Raw genomic sequence first — 16,229 nt, 5'->3', positions numbered from 1 at the left:
GTATATTATCTCTAGAGAGGGAAAGGATAGGGAACGAAGACGAATTAACAGTACAAAAGAAGTCACATGGCAGTATGCGATGATAGGCACAGGTAGTAGGGGCTGTCTGCATTTAAGACCCATCCCTGAGGGTTGGAACAGTCAGAAAAGGCTTGAAAGGATTGAGAAGATACAAATGAGAGTGGAGAGCTTTCAACCAAGGCTAGGAGACAAGTACATGTATCCCTGGGTACAATATAATCCACCTCACCAGAAGAAGGTGTGGGAGTCAAGTCTGAGAGAGTGCCAAAGAGCGAGGTCCTTGAATGCAAGGCCATGGGAGGCAAACTCACTGCCAATGGCCTACAAAGAGGCTTTTGAGCAGTACAGTGACATGGTGGACTGAATACTTGATGGGACACGAGTTAGTTCTTAGTCTTAGGTTCTCTGACATCTCTTCAGAAGGACTGTGAACTTATGTTGGAAGTGAAAATTGTTTACCCATCATCACTTTATTCCTGTTCTTTGATCAAGATCTACATGCAGAAACTGGTCCATTAGTAAAATAGTCAGGTTGAACTTTGGGCAGTGGCAGTGTTGGTGCCAATGAGGTTTACATGAAGCACCACTATTGCTGGTTGAAAACTTTTCTCATTGAAATAGTCCAGTTATAAATTCATATGTAGAATTTGTAAAATTAAATTAAAAGTTTCTGTAATTGATCCAGGTTTTTTCAGTGAAGTTTCTCTTTTTGTCTTGGTACATTTTTATATTATAAACCAAATGTAATATCGTTGAAGACATTTTGAAAATAGAAACAAAATCCTATAACCAAATTCTAAACATAACTCTTTAAATTTTACATGTCTTTCCAGTCTTGCCAAAATGTATGCTGGTTTTTACCCATTTGCAATGACATCTTGAAAGCAACATAAGTATGTGAACCTAATATACCAAAAACATGTTAACTGATTATTGAACTTAGAGTGTATAATTGAGTTTTAATTATTATTATTTTTTTATTTTTATTTTTTTTTAAGTTTTATTATTTTTGAGAGAGAGAGAGAGAGAGAGTGAGAGAGAAAGACAGAGGGCAAGTGGGGGAAGGGTAGAGAAAGGGAGACACAGAATCTGAAGCAGATTCCAGGCTCTGAGCTGTCAGCACAGAGCCCAACTCAGGGCTCAAACTCTCCAGCCATGAGATTATGACCTGAGCCAAAGTCGGAAGCTCAACTGACTGAGCCACCCAGGCTACTTTAATTATTTTTTAAAGTAATAGTTGCACATAATAAAAACGTACCTTTCTAGAGAAAGGTAAAGACTGGCTGTAGATCGCTCTCTAATCTCTGGCTTTATGTTCCTCTCCATGGAGCCTGACTGTCATTAGTTTCTTAGGTAGTCTTCTAGAAACATCTGAAGGCCAAATACACAGACACACACACACGCGCGCATGCACCTGCATGCGCACACATATACTATGTGTGTGCGCGCTTGCGTGCGCGCGCGCGCGTGTATATATATATATATATATATATATATATATATATATAGTAGCCTCTGGATGTGTATAGATAGAATATTTACCACAGGTGCAACCACCTGCAAGGAAGGCCTGTAGTATGCAGGGTGTATCAGAGTGCCTTGCATGCAGTCCTTGCTTTTGCACACTGATATACACTTTGCTTTTTTTCTCAAGTGATGTGATTTGGATATTGCTCCACATCACCACACACCAAGTGCTTCCTTCTTCTCAACAGTGCTGTATTTTAACCACTTCCTGCACATGGGTCTTTAGGCTGTTTCCATTTTTTTTTTTTTTTTTTTTTACTATGAACAATGCTCTAACAAATATCCTTACACAGTGTGAAGTTATTTGTAGCATAAATGTCTAGATGAGGAATTCCTGGTCATCTGCAGCGTCATATACTGGAAACAGTATATGCATATAAAATTATGGTCAATAATATTGTTATTGTTTACTGTTTTTACTCCCACCAACAATGTATATGAGGCCTGTTTCCTATACCCAGGCCAACGCAATACATGTTAATCAGTCTGAAGGGTGAAAAACTGTCTCGATTTAAATTGCGTTTAATCTAAAACATTTTTAAACTGTAGGTTCTGAGTACTTTTGGGTAAAGTTTTTCCTGTAATTAGACAAGCAAGCATCATCCATGAACCTGGATATGAAGTCTGCTTGAGCCTTGCCTGTTGGTATGAGAATTTAGAAGAGCTGGGCAAGCGGGGCGCCTGGGTGGCTCAGTTGGTTGGGCGGCCTACTTCGGCTCAGGTCATGATCTCGCGGTCTGTGGGTTCCAGCCCTGCGTCGGGCTCTGGGCTGACAGCTCAGAGCCTGGGGCCTGTTTCAGATTCTGTGTCTCCCTCTCTCTGACCCTCCCCCATTCATGCTCTGTCTCTCCCTGTCTCAAAAATAAATAAAACGTTAAAAAAAATTAAAAAAAATAAAAAGAAGAGCTGGGCAAGCGAGGATTCATCTCTGCCTGTTTCACATCAAATTCTAGGTACCTTTCCTATCTCCCAGCTGAACCCGCACACCTGCAGAATCATGCAGAGTAACAGAAATAATGGGAAGGAGAAAAAAACCCGATATTTTAAAGACAATTTGATCTGGGAGAGGCTTATAGAAATAAACATTTTTATTCACTATTTCTTGCTATTTCTGCGTTCCAGTAACTGTCAGGAATTACCGCCCTTTACATTGCGTGTAGTTAGCGAACCTCAGCGGAACTGAACCTGTTTTAAGAATTTTTTTTTGGAGAAAATAAGAGTATGTTGTAGGGCAAGCTAGTTTGCAAATTAGTACCCCCCCCTTCATTATTTATTTTGAGGAATTGGACCTGCAAGACAGGAATATGTGTGTCTGAATAAGATCTTCAAACGAGGCTACTCAATGTTCAACGCAGAAGCCTCGAACACATCACGCAAAATACGTTCCAAAGAGAAAAATATAAAGCCTCCCCGAAAAAAATCTTGATCTTCCTCTCCATGCGTAGGAAAAATCTGTATTATTGCAAAAATATATGTCCATCCTCACTGGATCCTATTCTATTCTCTTTCAATAAGCTTTAGATGCTAAAAAAGTGAAGAACAAGGTTTAGTGAGGTTAACACCTAAGTGCAAAGCGCAAATTTAGATTTGGGCCCGGAGCTGTGCAATCCGGATTTGCACGTCGAATCCTATCCCTACCCAGGCAGGGGAAGTACCCGCTTTTATCTTCAGCTGTTTTAAAAGCAAGCGGTTGTTAACCACCCCCCCCCCCCCCCCCCCAATTCTGCCCTTTGTGTTAGCTGCCTCGGAGTTGCCCCTTTGCAACCTATCGATCTAGAGTAGAAAACACCTTGGGGCAGCCCCACCGCGGCCCGTCGGCGGGGGCGGGAGGGGGGTGTAGGGGGGTGTCCCCCCCCCAGCCCGCCCGCCCGCTTCCGGCTCCCGCGCCCGCGCCCCGGGGGTTCGCCTCCCGCCCCCCGCTGCCGAGCCGGATCGGGGCGCAGGGCCCCTCTCCAGCGCCCCCTCCCCGGCGCGCTGCGGCTGGCGCTCCCCAGCGCCCCGCCTGACGCTGCAGCTGGGCCGGCGATTCGCCATTGGATTAAAAATAGCAGCGTCCCCCCCCCCCCCCCACGCCCGCTCGTCCGCCCCAGGCCCCCGGTGCCCGTTCCCGCCCCGCGGCCCGCTCCGCCCGCCAGCCCCGGCTCGGCTCCGGTCGCCCGCGCAGCCCGCCGCCGCCGCCGCCGCGGGCAGATCCAGCGCTCCGGCTCGGCTCGGCTCGGCTCGGGTGCGCGCCGCGGCCATGCAGCGCCGGGGCGCCCTGTTCGGCATGCCGGGCGGCAGCGGCAGCAGGAAGATGGCTGCGGGAGACATCGGCGAGCTGCTGGTGCCCCACATGCCCACGATCCGCGTGCCCAGGTCGGGGGACAGGGTGTACAAGAACGAGTGCGCCTTCTCGTACGACTCCCCCGTAAGTGAGGCTCGGCGGCGCTCGCGGCGCCTCGGGGGAGGGTCGCGGTGCCAGCGGCCTGTGGCGGCCGTGAGCCGCGGAACTGGGCGGCACGTGAAGCCAGGGGAGAAGATGCGCAGTGGCAGCCGGGGGACCTCCTCCCGCGGCGGCGGAGTTGGCTCAGGGGCACTGCAGTTCGGAAAACACTTAGTGAGCGCCTGCTGCGTGCCGGGCGCTGCTTTCCCCGAGGCTGCTGCAGCTGAGCACTGGGTCGCCGAGGCTTAGCTCCGCCAGCCTTCCTAGGCTGACTGGGCCCTAGCTCCCAGCTGCCTGGCCCCAGCCCCGCCACCGTTTGAAAGGTAGATCCAATGGAAGAGTTCCCTGATCTGAACTGCACGTTGCGGATGATTTGCGTCCTCCCCGGGGCGAGAGTGGAGGGCGGGCGGGTGGACCGCATCGATCCCCCGTAGACACGCACAACCCTTCTCTTTCTGGGACCGTTTGCTCTGCCCAGGGATTCCCTCTCCTGGACGATTCTGATTTCCTCGCTGAGCTTTTCTATCTCCACTTTGCATTGCTCCCCCACTCCTTTTCTTCCCGTTAGAATGTCACAGGAAACCTTCGGGTGCCTCCAATTGGGCAGCAGAAATAGGGGGTCTACTGGATTATTACGGTTCCTTTAAGTCTTTCCCCTTCCTCTTCTAAATGAGTAGCTGGGGCTGAGATGCATTAGTATAAATTATTAAAAGTTTAGTCGCGGGTTGTGACCTGAGACTGGAGGGGGAAGTTACGACAGATCACCGCCTTCCACCCAGGGAGGTTGGTGGTGTTTTTCACCAGGTGGTATGTATATGTGTGACAAGGAAAAGGAGGGTGAATGTCCCTTTCAAGAGTCAGATGGGCTTCAAAGTGACTCAGCTGTCTGGCGTTTATCATGTCTTTTTGAGGACCAGGTTATTTTTATCCACCCACTTTAGATCTCATGTGTCACCGGCAGATCTCAATGCAACCGGGAGGTGCATTGGATTAGAGGGACTGAGGCAGGTTTCAAACAATAGTCAAACACATTTTATTCACATTATGTAGAGTATTGTTGGAGGGGGAAAAAAAGAAAAACCAAATGAGAGACCAGTTTTCCAAAGTATCCTTTATTATCTGGTGGGTTGATATTGGCTGATGTCAAAGCATATTTGTTTGTTATACATTGGAGTCCCAGAATTAATATCCTCTCTCTAGGATATTTAGTTTTTCTTTTATGCTAATTTCAGATCATTTGGGGGATAAAAATTTTGCTTTTCGTTCATTACTTATTTATTTTCTTTCAAAAAGGTCTAAGTGGAATGAGATGGTTGTATTTAATACTTACATATTGTGATCACACTACTTAAAGTGACTGTCAGCGGTGTCATTAAATCCTGTTCTCCACAAAGTATTTGAAAATGCCATTTTCAGATTTTGTGTCTAGTGATGGGCAGGTTCCCATTAATAGCTCCTAAGGGTGGAGAGGGATGATGGTCTTCCCTAACTTAAGCAACTGACCGATTGTGAAGTCCAGGAAGAAGAGAGTGGCCTAGTCTTTCAGGATAGCACAACATGTAGAGTGGATAAAGCTACTTTTACTGTATTTGATCTGCGCTGCTCTTCAAATTCTTAAAACTTTGGTATTAAAAATCTTTACCACATTATATAGTATGTGGCAGGTGTGAAAAAAAAGCTGATTGTTTTAATTCACTTCTACAAATAGTTACTGGGAGTTAACTGTGTGCCAAACACCATTCTAGAAGCATCGTGTCCAGTGTAAAATGATGATTTCATTCATGTCACAGTAGTTCCTTGGGGAGACTGGGCTTATTTACAAGGCTGATGAATCATTATATTTCATTATCTAGGGGGAGAAAGAGAAAGAAGGTTTTATAACAAGTGATGTCAAAACACTATGTATTATAACGCAAGGTCTTTCTCTCTGGTACTGCTTCATCATGAATCACATACAGGTTCTTGAGCACCTACTGTGTGCCAGCTCCTACATGCTCGACTGTGAGAGCCAGACAGTTAAATCCACTGGTGCCGAACACACCAGAGGCTTTAATCTACCAGTGCCATAGGACTGTGGTAGAGGAAAGGCCAAAACCATGTGAGTGGAAAAAATTATCATCCTAGCATTGGATACTTTTGAAACTAGCCATAGGTAAAGATGGATAGAAATAAAAAAGACCAACATGCAGGAAAGGTAAATCACATGGGCAGACACATAAAGTGTGAATATGTTCTCCTTATTTGCCTGTGATGTATTGGGAAGAAAAAGATTGATTTAATAAGTAGTGAGGTCAGAACCAAGTAAGTAGAGAGTAGACAATGAGAGCCTTGAATACCTACAACAGGATCTTGATTTTATGTGGTCAGTTATGGAAAACTGTAAGTTATGTGATTTAAAGTGGAGTTAGAGGAAGACTAAATTGATCATTTTTTTATTATGTATCTACTGTGTCTCAGGCGTGGTGTGAACAGCTTTGTTATTCCTCACCTGTGTGGGTATGAGGATTGGGTTGGACTGTATGGTAACTCATTTCAGTGTTCCTTCCTTCCCTTCCTGTCTTCTAGGACTTTGCACATGGCAGATACTCAGTAACACTTCTGGAATGAGTGAGAATTTGTTTTTTTCACCTACCAGTTCATCCCAATTTCATCCCAGGCCCATCTTCTCACCTTGACCTACAGGTTCACCTCTCCATGACTTGGTTCATCTTGCAAGATGTGTAATGGGACTTTCCTGGAGAGTGAGGACTTTGCATCTTTATCCCCAGCTGCTGGTGCAGCATCTGGCATATGTATATGCCAGGAACTCAACTAATGCCTAGGAAATGTATGAATTACATGTGGTTATAGGTTCTGAAAATGCTGAGGATACAACATATAAGAAACAGTGTGAAAGGAATCATGTAGGATTATCATGTAAAATGTGGTGACTTTATTGACTGTGGGGGACAGATGTGAGAGAGAGAACCAGACTGGCAGGGTTTGAACCTAAGCTCTGTCTCCCAGCTGTGTAACTTGTCTGTGGTCCAGTTTCTCCCTTTGTAAAATGGGGGCAATAATAGAACCTACCTCATGGAGTTGTTTTGTGGATTAAATAAATTAATATGTGAAGAGTGCCGGGCCAATTAGTAATCACTATGGGAAGAAAAGAAAGAGATAAAGAGAGTCAGTCACGGGTTGTAAGCCCAGTCTTCAGAGTTATATAGAAAGGTTGGTGTGGTTAAGTGAAGATGTTGGTCCGCACTTTTCTCACAAGCCTTCATGGACCACCATATAAACTCTACTTCTCTCCTTGGTTGTGGAACCCCTCATTCATCTGCATACACTCTGTCCTGCCTCCCCTCAGCTTCTAGGTTGCCAGCTCTGGGGAGGCCAGTCTCTGGGTCTCCAGTGGCTAAGACTCATATTTCCTTTCCTGGAGCCACCTTCCTTTCTTGATCATCTTCGGGAGTCTTTCTCAGCCTTCCCTTTCTACTTGAGACTTCATCCCTTTCTCTGAAGCCCATTTTACTTAGAGTCTGTGTCATACAACAGAGCAGTTACAGTCTGTCTTCCATAGTTTGTCATCACTTCCTTCTCTTTTCACTTAACTGGAAGTTTTAAAACATCTGCTAGATGTGAAGCTTTTTGCCAAGCTTTAGGAATGGGGACAAGGAGGGCCACTCTTGTGCTATGTCCCTTCCCCACCTGTCTGGATGTGGAGAGCTTATCTTATGCCTTGTCTTAGGTGGGGTCAACTGAAAGACTGAGACAGGAGCTTAGCATGGGCAGTTTATTTTGGAAGGGTATCCCAGGGAACGTAAGAGGAAGAATGTCCAAGGGAATAATAACAAAAGGAAAAAGGGAAAGCCAATCCAAGAGTGAGTTATGGAGCCGGCTGCTGCAGTGGACCACTGGTGCTCAATCCAGCCAGGGAACTCCCTGGGGAACTGTTGAATGTATCTCAGTGTCCTCCGCCTGGGACATGGACGAGGGGAGTGTTTATCCAATGGCTCCCGTGGTCTGTTGATCAAAGGTGCTACAGGAGTGAAATGCTTTCACTCTTCGAGGTTTGTATTTGTGCCAGAGGGGCTGAGCAGGCTTCCCAGCACCAGCAGCTGCTGAGAAGAGAGAGGTCTCAGGCCACACCTGCTGTGACAAGCAGCTGCAGAGGTGGCTCGAGAGGATGTGAGAGTCCCTCATTCCTCTCCTTCCCTTCCAACATCAGCATTATTTTGTCAGAGGGATCTTGTTTCCCATTCTCTGAAGCTCTGAGGCCCCTTGGTGATGTTGAGATGTCACTGCTGGTTCTCCACATTCCTGAAAGTCTATGTAAAACTCTGGGGATCTGGGGCCTCATGGTAGGGGCTGGTTTACATATCCATTGGGAAAGGCTTTGCGATCCTTTACTTGTAGGAACAGTTCCTGTTAGGGACTCACTGTGAGCTGCCTTCCAGGCAATGAGACTTGTCATCATGGTGGTTACTGTAGGGGAAAAATAATTTGGGATCTGTGTAGAAAACTCTTCCTCCTAAGGAATCAACAGATACAAGATAGTAAAACATTTATTTTTTCCTCTTTGAAGATATAAACAAACTAATTCTAATCAGGTTTACATATTAAAAGTTCCTTTCTAAAAGCAGCTAACAAAAACATTTTTTTAAAGTTTATGTATTTATTTTTGAGAGAGAGAGAGAGAGAGAGAATCCCAAGCAGGCTCTGCACCAGCAGTGCTGAGCCCAAAGCAGGGCTTGAACTCATGAACCGAGAGATCGTGACCCGAGCCGAAACCAAGAGTCAGATGCTTCACCGACTGAGCCACCCAGGCGCCTCTAAAACATTGTTTTATAGCAATGATTCTCAAGATTCTTGACCCCTGTATACTCAGATATTTTCAAGGACCCCAAAGAGATTTTGTGTGGTTTCTATTTATATTTGCCATATTAGAGATTAAGACAGAAAAATTGAAAACAACTTCCACTCTGTTAGTTATTAGGCTGATGATGTCATCAGATGTCATGTAGTCTTCTGAAAAATGCCCCTGTACGCTCAGGATAGAACAGGAGTGAAAAAGGCAGATAAGTTCATGTCATGAAAATAGTTTTGACCTTGTAGATCACTAAGGGTTTGGGGGCATGACAGGTCATACTTTGAAAACCCAAGATCTAGAGTTTAGGTAAGAAAAGTACAACTGGCTGCTTCAGTAACATCTCACCTGTGTTGTGGCTTTTATGGGTTCACGTTTTCACATATGTGGGGATTGAATAATTGATTGTTAATCTTAGCTCAACTATAGAAGTCATATGTGTCACGAAATTATTTTTTACACTCATGTCCATTTTTTTGAAGCAAATTAAAATGTAGGGAATTTGACTTCTTTAGAAAAAAATTACAGCTACTTTGCTGGGAATTGTTGGCCTTTTTGGAGATGAGAATACCTTATTCTTCTGTGAGCGTCACTGTAGTGTGATCTGGCTGGGCTGTTTCTCTGAGAACCTAAAATTTTAGCACCCTGTTTTTTCCCTTTGGCCACTGGCTGGGAGATTTTTGTCCTCTTTTGCCGGGAAAGGGAAGGTCTGCCCGCCAGTACTTGGGGAGCAGGGAACTGAGTGGGAGGAGAGTGCGAGGGTGGTCTTGGCATCTGGATGTTGGATACTGGCTGGATACGGTCTCCCGGTCCTCAACCCGTTTTGTTAAGCCATCTCCCATGTTGTAGGGGCTGGGAACCTGGGCACTACAGTTGCCAGAATCCTTTGACAGGAGGGTTCTGATTTCGGTTCTGCCAGTGAGAATTTCAGAAGAAGCTGCTACTGCTATTGCAGCAAAGGCACATACCAGATGTGGGATTTTCATCAGCTTCAGAGTATCCGTCTGGGACTCAGAGCTACCTCAGCCATGGGGGAGCTGGGATCATCTTTGCAGTTTCTTAAGACGCTTGTGCATCTTGATTTCCTGAACATGAGTGGTGGTTTCTTTGACCTTGGCTCTCACAGCTCCAGCCATGATTGTTATGCAAACCTCTAATGCCCTGTGTTAAACGTCTCCCTGCCTGAAATACCTAGAATAGTTGGTATTTTGGGTCTATGTCTGGACTGATAGACATACATTACACATACACCTCTAAGTCTCCATGTATTCAGAATGGAACCCTTATTCCTACCTGAACTCCTTGTCCCACAAACCCGACTGCTGTGTTTTTACCTGCTTCAGAGAATAAATCTCCAGGGGTTACTAGTGTGGGAGGCACCACTGGGAGTGGAGGAGGGATTTGGGTTTCTGACTGCTTATCTGGATGGATTTCCAAACCTTCCTTCTCTCTTTTTCTTTTTTTTAAATGTTTGTTTATTTTTGAGACAGCACAAGCAGGGGAGGAGCAGAGAGAGGGGGACAGAGGATCCGAAGCAGGCTCCCACGAGCCTGATGGGGGGCTTAAATGAAGTCATATACTCAACTGACAGAGCCACCCAGGCGCCCCCAAACTTTCTGTCTTGTTTTACCCCTTGTTTCACCCCAGTTTCCAGAGTTACCTGGAGCTGCCGGTTGTGGAGCCTTTTGGAAATTCAAAGGTATATGTAAGATAGGGTCTTGGTTTTCTCTGTTGCAGGCCTAGGGTTCAGCTTTGTCAGCTCGTCTTAGTCTTTTAGTGCTTTTCCATCTTCAGTCCTGTTTCTATGGTTTATGTGTTTAAAAACAATATTTTGCGGGGTGCCTGGGTGGCTCAGTTGGTTAAGTGTCTGACTTTGGCTCAGGTCATGATCTCACAGTTTTTGGGTTCAGGCCCTGCATTGGACTCAGCACTGACAGTGCGGAGCCTGTTTGGGATTCTCTCTTTCTCTGTCTCTCTCTACCTCTCTCTGACTTGTGCTTTCTCTCTCTTTCAAAAATAAATACACTTTAAAGAAAATAACATTTTTACAGTTCTTTTCTTTGGGTTTCAGAAAGGAGTGAATGGATTTATTTGTGTAACCTGCCCCATGTACGCTAGAATCCCACTTTTCCAAATGAGTAATGAAGAAGTCATTTCCTATCTCTTTTTGGCTGCCGTTAATTACCTTTTAAGTTGTATCGTTTTTAGAGTTCAGGAGTGTAAGGGACGATGCTGATCCTGTCAGGGAGCCTTTTGGGAAAGTTTTTGTTCTCAGTTGTAATGAGTCTGGACATCTGTGCAACTCCGAATTCTCTTTCCACTCCCCTGTGTTGTCCTTCTGTGGACTGGAGCTCCGTAAAGGTGCTGCGCTTCATTTAGGGCCACAGGCTAGGAGATGTACAATATTATCAACTCTGCCTCCCTCTCCCTCTCCTGCTTTTAAAGAAACTGTGAAATACACATAACATAAAATTTGCCATCTTCACCGTTTTTAAGTCTGCTGTTCAGTAGGCCTTAGGTACGTTCACACTGTTGCGAAACCATCACCACCACCCATCTCTGGAACTCTTCATCTTGCAAAACTGAAACTCTGTCCCCCCCTTGAACAATAACTCCCCATGCCCCATCCTCCCAGCCTGTGGCAACCTCCATTTTATTTTCTGTTTCTATGAATTTGCTCTAGGTCCTGTATCTAAGCAAGATCACACGGTCGTTATCCTTTTTGACTGGCTTATTTCACTTGCCGTAATGTTTTCAGGGGGTGTCCATGTTGTAGCCTGTGTCACAATTTCCTTCCCTTTTAAAGCTGAGTAACATTCCAATGTATGTGTATAATGCATCGTGTTTATCCATTCACGTGCCGCTGGACACTTGGGTTGTTCCCACTCTTTGCCTGTTGTGTGTAATACTGCTGTGGACGTGGTGTGGCTCCCATTAGAGACCAGGTTCTGGTGTAGGCTCCTCTCTTATCCTTGGCCCAGGCCCAAGCCCTCATCATCTCTTAGCCTGGACTCTTGCGCAAGAAGCTTCTTCACTGACTACCTTGCCTCCCTTCCAGTCTGCCATAGTGCACTCAGTTTTTCTAAAACATGGGTCTTACCATGCCATTTCCCTGCCTAGATGTTTTCAAAGCACCATTGAGACTTTCCTAACACAGCACCTCAAATCAGTTTACCAAGTCGATCCAACTTTCCCTGCCAGTGTTGTTACTTAGCACCTGCCCTCTACTTACAGTCCCTTTGGCCAAGGGACTTTGCCTTCTTCACACGCTCCATGCTTTCAGCACTCCATGTGTTGGTTTATGCTCTTCCCTTGGCCTGGAATGGCTTCTCCCAACCTCTCACCCCCCTGGGAAAATCCCACTGATCCTTAAAAACCAGCTTGGTTGTTCTCTGTGAGGCCCTCACCACTGCCCCTCCGCCCCCCAGCTGAGTTAGACACTTGTTTTCCTGTGCTTTCAAAACACTCTGTACATCTCCATCATGGTTGGGATACTGCTTGTCGAGGACACGGAATAGTTGGGGTCTTAGAGAATTAAAGGGAAAAGAGAAGACAGAAGACTGTGCCATTTGTAGACCTGTGCTAGTCACGCTGCATCTGTCCCTTTTTTCCCCCCTATTTTTTAAGAATCATGAGCATATCTTTTGGAATAAAAAATGTTATTAAAATTAACCAATACCATATATTTATTCTGTCATATTATAATCTGAAAAGTTGTAAGCTTGACCCTTGTCAAGCTAGGGAAAATTGTCTTGGGTACTTGCTGAGTGTTTTGTGTGTTGTGATTCTAGATGCCACAGGGATCTTGGTAGAGGTGTTCACACATGGTGGCCCTGAGGAAAGTGACAGGAGGGCTGGTCTCTGTGGATGTAGCCCAGGCATCTGTGCTGCTGCTCACGTCCAGTATTGTGGGCCGTCAGCCCAGGACTCCCCTTGTCCCTGGGCATAGGGAAGATGGGAACAAGAGCAGCTATTTTTAGGGCTGGAACAGGAGGTCAATACAATAATGACAAGAATTGAATGAATCTGAACATGCCTGCAGACTAGAGATGTTGCTTGAGGTGCACAATAGTATGTGCTTCCTGTGATGAGATTAAAAATAGAATGTTTTGGGGGCACCTGGGTGGCTCATTCAGTTAAGTGTCCGACTTACGATTTCAGCTCAGGTCATGATCTCGTGGTTCATGAGTTCGAGCCCCACATTGGGCCCCACACTGACAGTGCAGCGCCTCCTTGGGATTCTTTCTATTTGTCCCTCCACTGCTTGTGCTCCTGGGCTTTCTCTCTCTCTCTCTCAAAATAAATTAATTAATTAAATAAAAGTTTTGTGTTAATTAGCAAGCATTAATACTTATTTAGAACCTACAATGCATGTAGCACTGCCCTGGGAAAGTTTGAGTATTTAGGAGGGAAACAGGACCACAGTAAAGATGGGTATGGCATGGATGTTTCTAGCATGGTGGAATATGAGTGCCAATTTTGTGTATCTGTTAGGTGTCAAACACGGTACTGGGTACTTTTATATACATCTCATTTAATTACAATAGTAACTGGCTTGTAAATTATAACTACTATTGTTACTCTATTTTACAGAAGAGGAAACTGAGAGTCAGAGAGGTTAGGTAGCTTGTTCAGGGACTTGTTCAAAGACTGGTATATGACACAGAAGTGACTTAAGCCCTGATGTGTCAGGAGGTTAGACCCTGCAGCACTAAATAGGGTATTTAAGTTTTAAATAACATGGCACTTGTAATGTATGGAGATTTCAGACATGAGAATGAATAATCAGTAAAATCTGGCAAAGTTACTGGTCTGGACACCTGGATGGGATCTGAAAAAGTGGCATTTGGGGCGCCTGGGTGGCGCAGTCGGTTAAGCGTCCGACTTCAGCCAGGTCACAATCTCGCGGTCCGTGAGTTCGAGCCCCGCATCAGGTTCTGGGCTGATGGCTCAGAGCCTGGAGCCTGTTTCCGATTCTGTGTCTCCCTCTCTCTCTGACCCTCCCCCGTTCATGCTCTGTCTCTCTCTGTCCCAAAAATAAATAAAAAAACATTGAAAAAAAAAATTTGAAAAAGTGGCATTTTGTGGGAGGAGGGGACCGAGGCACGGAGCTGGGACCGAGTTCTGCACACATGTAAGGAAGAGGGGGAGACTGCAAAGCAGGACTGAATCCTCTGTGGGTTGTAATGGTGGGTCTTGTAAGGTTAGGCCAGATGGGCTGGCCAGTTATGAGCTAGGGGACAGTGGTTATTTGCTGTGGCTGTCCTGGAAGTGGAGTGAGAAGTGAGGTTGAGAGGTGGGGAGAGCTTGAATGCGAATCGAGCTAGGGCTCCTGTAGTTTTGGGGGTGGGTACTTTCATTGGGGTGATGACAGTGGGGCTAGAGATGGCAGGGTGGCGGGAACAAACTCAGAAATTTTGATCAGTGTAGCTTAGTGACCGAATATGCGGTGGGTGAAGGCGTGGAAGGAGCTGGAGGTGACTTCAAGGCCTGGAGCCTGACAGAAGGAGCGTACCAAAGGCATACATGAGGTAGGTGAGATGGTCAGTCAGGTGGGGGAGTACTGCGTGGAGAAACTCAGGAGCTTGGGGCCCTGTGTCCTCCAGGAATTAAAAATTTGAACAGATAATCACGTTGCACGAGCAGTCATAGATGGAATACATGCAGACTTTACTGTTTTATGAAATAAAATCACTAGAGTAAATCTGCCCCATATGGACTCCATGGGCGATTGGCCTAGAGGCGAATAGCTCTTGTGAGTTGCACTTATGGAAACTTTCTCCTAGTCAAACCAAAGGTTGCTTTTTTGGTCTTGGTTAATTTTTTGGGTGTGGCTATACAGTGGTGACCAGGACACAGATGTCTCTGTCCCAGCAGCTGTTAGAAATAGGCTTAGGGGCACCTGGGTGGCTCAGTCGTTTTAAGGTCCAACTTCGGCTCAGGTCATGACCTCACGGTTCGAGCGACAGAGTCCTGCATGGGACTGCACTGACAGTATGGACCCTACCTGGGATTCTCTCTCTCTCTCTTCCTCTCTCTCTCTCTCTCTCAAAAATAAAGAAATGAACTTAAAAAAAAAAAAAAAGAAATAGGCTTGGTGGTCTATTAGTGGGATTCGTGGATTGACTGGCCAGGAGGAAAGAGGAGCAGGCAGGGGTCAAGGGTGAAAGTAATTCACCTATTGTATCCTTTAGGTACAGCTGCTGAATTGCTCGTTTGGACGTGCCATTTAGGTAGGTTCTGCCATTGAGTCTCCAGCCTGAAGCTTTGGAAGGAGCCCCAGCTGATGTGCAATATATGTCCAGGCCTGCAGCGGGATCACTGACAGATCCAACCTAGTGGCTGGACATCAGTTGATGAGGGTGGGTGAGCCGTGGGGCCGCCAGAGCCTGCAGCTGCTTCGCCAGGGTCTTGGACCCCAGCACGTTGGGTGTCGCTGCTGTCTGGTCAGGGAGCTGTCAGCCTGGAGCAGCCATCTCCCGGGGACCCCAGCCGTTCTTCCGAGTTTGGGAAGTGGGGATGGCGGGGCCTGCTGAAGCCTCTCTTCTCCCCTTCAGGACAGCATGGCAGAACACCTGGCACAAGCCACCTACTCGTGTGCTCTCCTTTGCCTGCCCGGTCTGCTTTCCTGGAATGAAACAGCTTTGGTAAAAAAAAAAAGAAGAAACTGCTCTTTTCTCCGAGCTCCCGTGGTGGCGTGTGCTTACTGACAGCTGCCCACCTAGCTCCTGCCACCAAAACAGCATCTGCTTCTCTGTTGCACCAGGCAGCATGTGGAGGGCCAGACTGGCCTGGGTTCCACCCCTCCCCCCTGCACTGTTACTACTGAGTAGCAGCATGACTTCAGCTGGTGCCTTACTTTCATTGAATTTCGCAGGGCCTTTGTCTCTGTAGTACCTACCTTGCAGGGTTGTTATAAACATGGCTTCCCATTAAACCTACTTATGTTATCTACCTCTCTAGTGGGATTTCGTGGCAGGGATCCTTCTGAGAAGAAGGTGAGATGGGAATTTATAGGGTCTTGAGGTTGCCAAGGAGAGACATCCCGTACTTGGCAATTCTGCATGAGGTTCTGCCCTACAGCAGAAGCCTTGAACGTGAATGTGTGCTGGCTTCCTTGGACGGGGGGTATTCTGTTCAGCGCTATTATACTCAAATCCAGCTCATCGTGATGGGCTTTTATGGGTTCTCCTGGAAACCTAATCCTCACATTTAATAGAGTTTGTCAGGGGAAATGCATCCTGAAGAAAGCCATCTCTTTTTAAAAATGAGAAGAAATGAGTATAAAAGGTTTTTACCTTTGACAAGGTAGTTTCACATTTTCTCTTCTTGTGTGTCAGCTGGGAACTACTTAGGTGGATCGTGGCTTCAGTTTAGCACTGCTGAGGACGCTCACCTCAGTGTCTTCACTCT

The 16,229-nt window shown here is 46.1% G+C and overlaps 1 protein-coding gene and 1 non-coding gene across 2 annotated transcripts in view; both read left to right on the top strand.

The window, feature by feature from the left end:
- Positions 1–556: 556 nt before the first annotated feature.
- On the top strand, positions 557–699 carry LOC123576351. Its single transcript, XR_006701331.1, has one exon. It is a non-coding gene; the product is annotated as a U4 spliceosomal RNA (small nuclear RNA).
- A 2,937-nt stretch (positions 700–3,636) lies between these two features.
- Positions 3,637–16,229, top strand: part of USP13 (ubiquitin specific peptidase 13) — a 119,453-nt gene continuing 106,860 nt past the window's right edge. The window contains 1 exon segment of the mRNA XM_045502889.1: positions 3,637–3,955. Within this exon segment, the coding sequence (XP_045358845.1) occupies positions 3,788–3,955 (168 nt within the window). The 5' untranslated portion in view covers positions 3,637–3,787.

The sequence above is a fragment of the Leopardus geoffroyi genome, chromosome C2 (assembly GCF_018350155.1).
Source record: "Leopardus geoffroyi isolate Oge1 chromosome C2, O.geoffroyi_Oge1_pat1.0, whole genome shotgun sequence".
Lineage (NCBI taxonomy): Eukaryota > Metazoa > Chordata > Mammalia > Carnivora > Felidae > Leopardus > Leopardus geoffroyi.
This window is presented reverse-complemented; position numbering and strand designations above follow the sequence as displayed.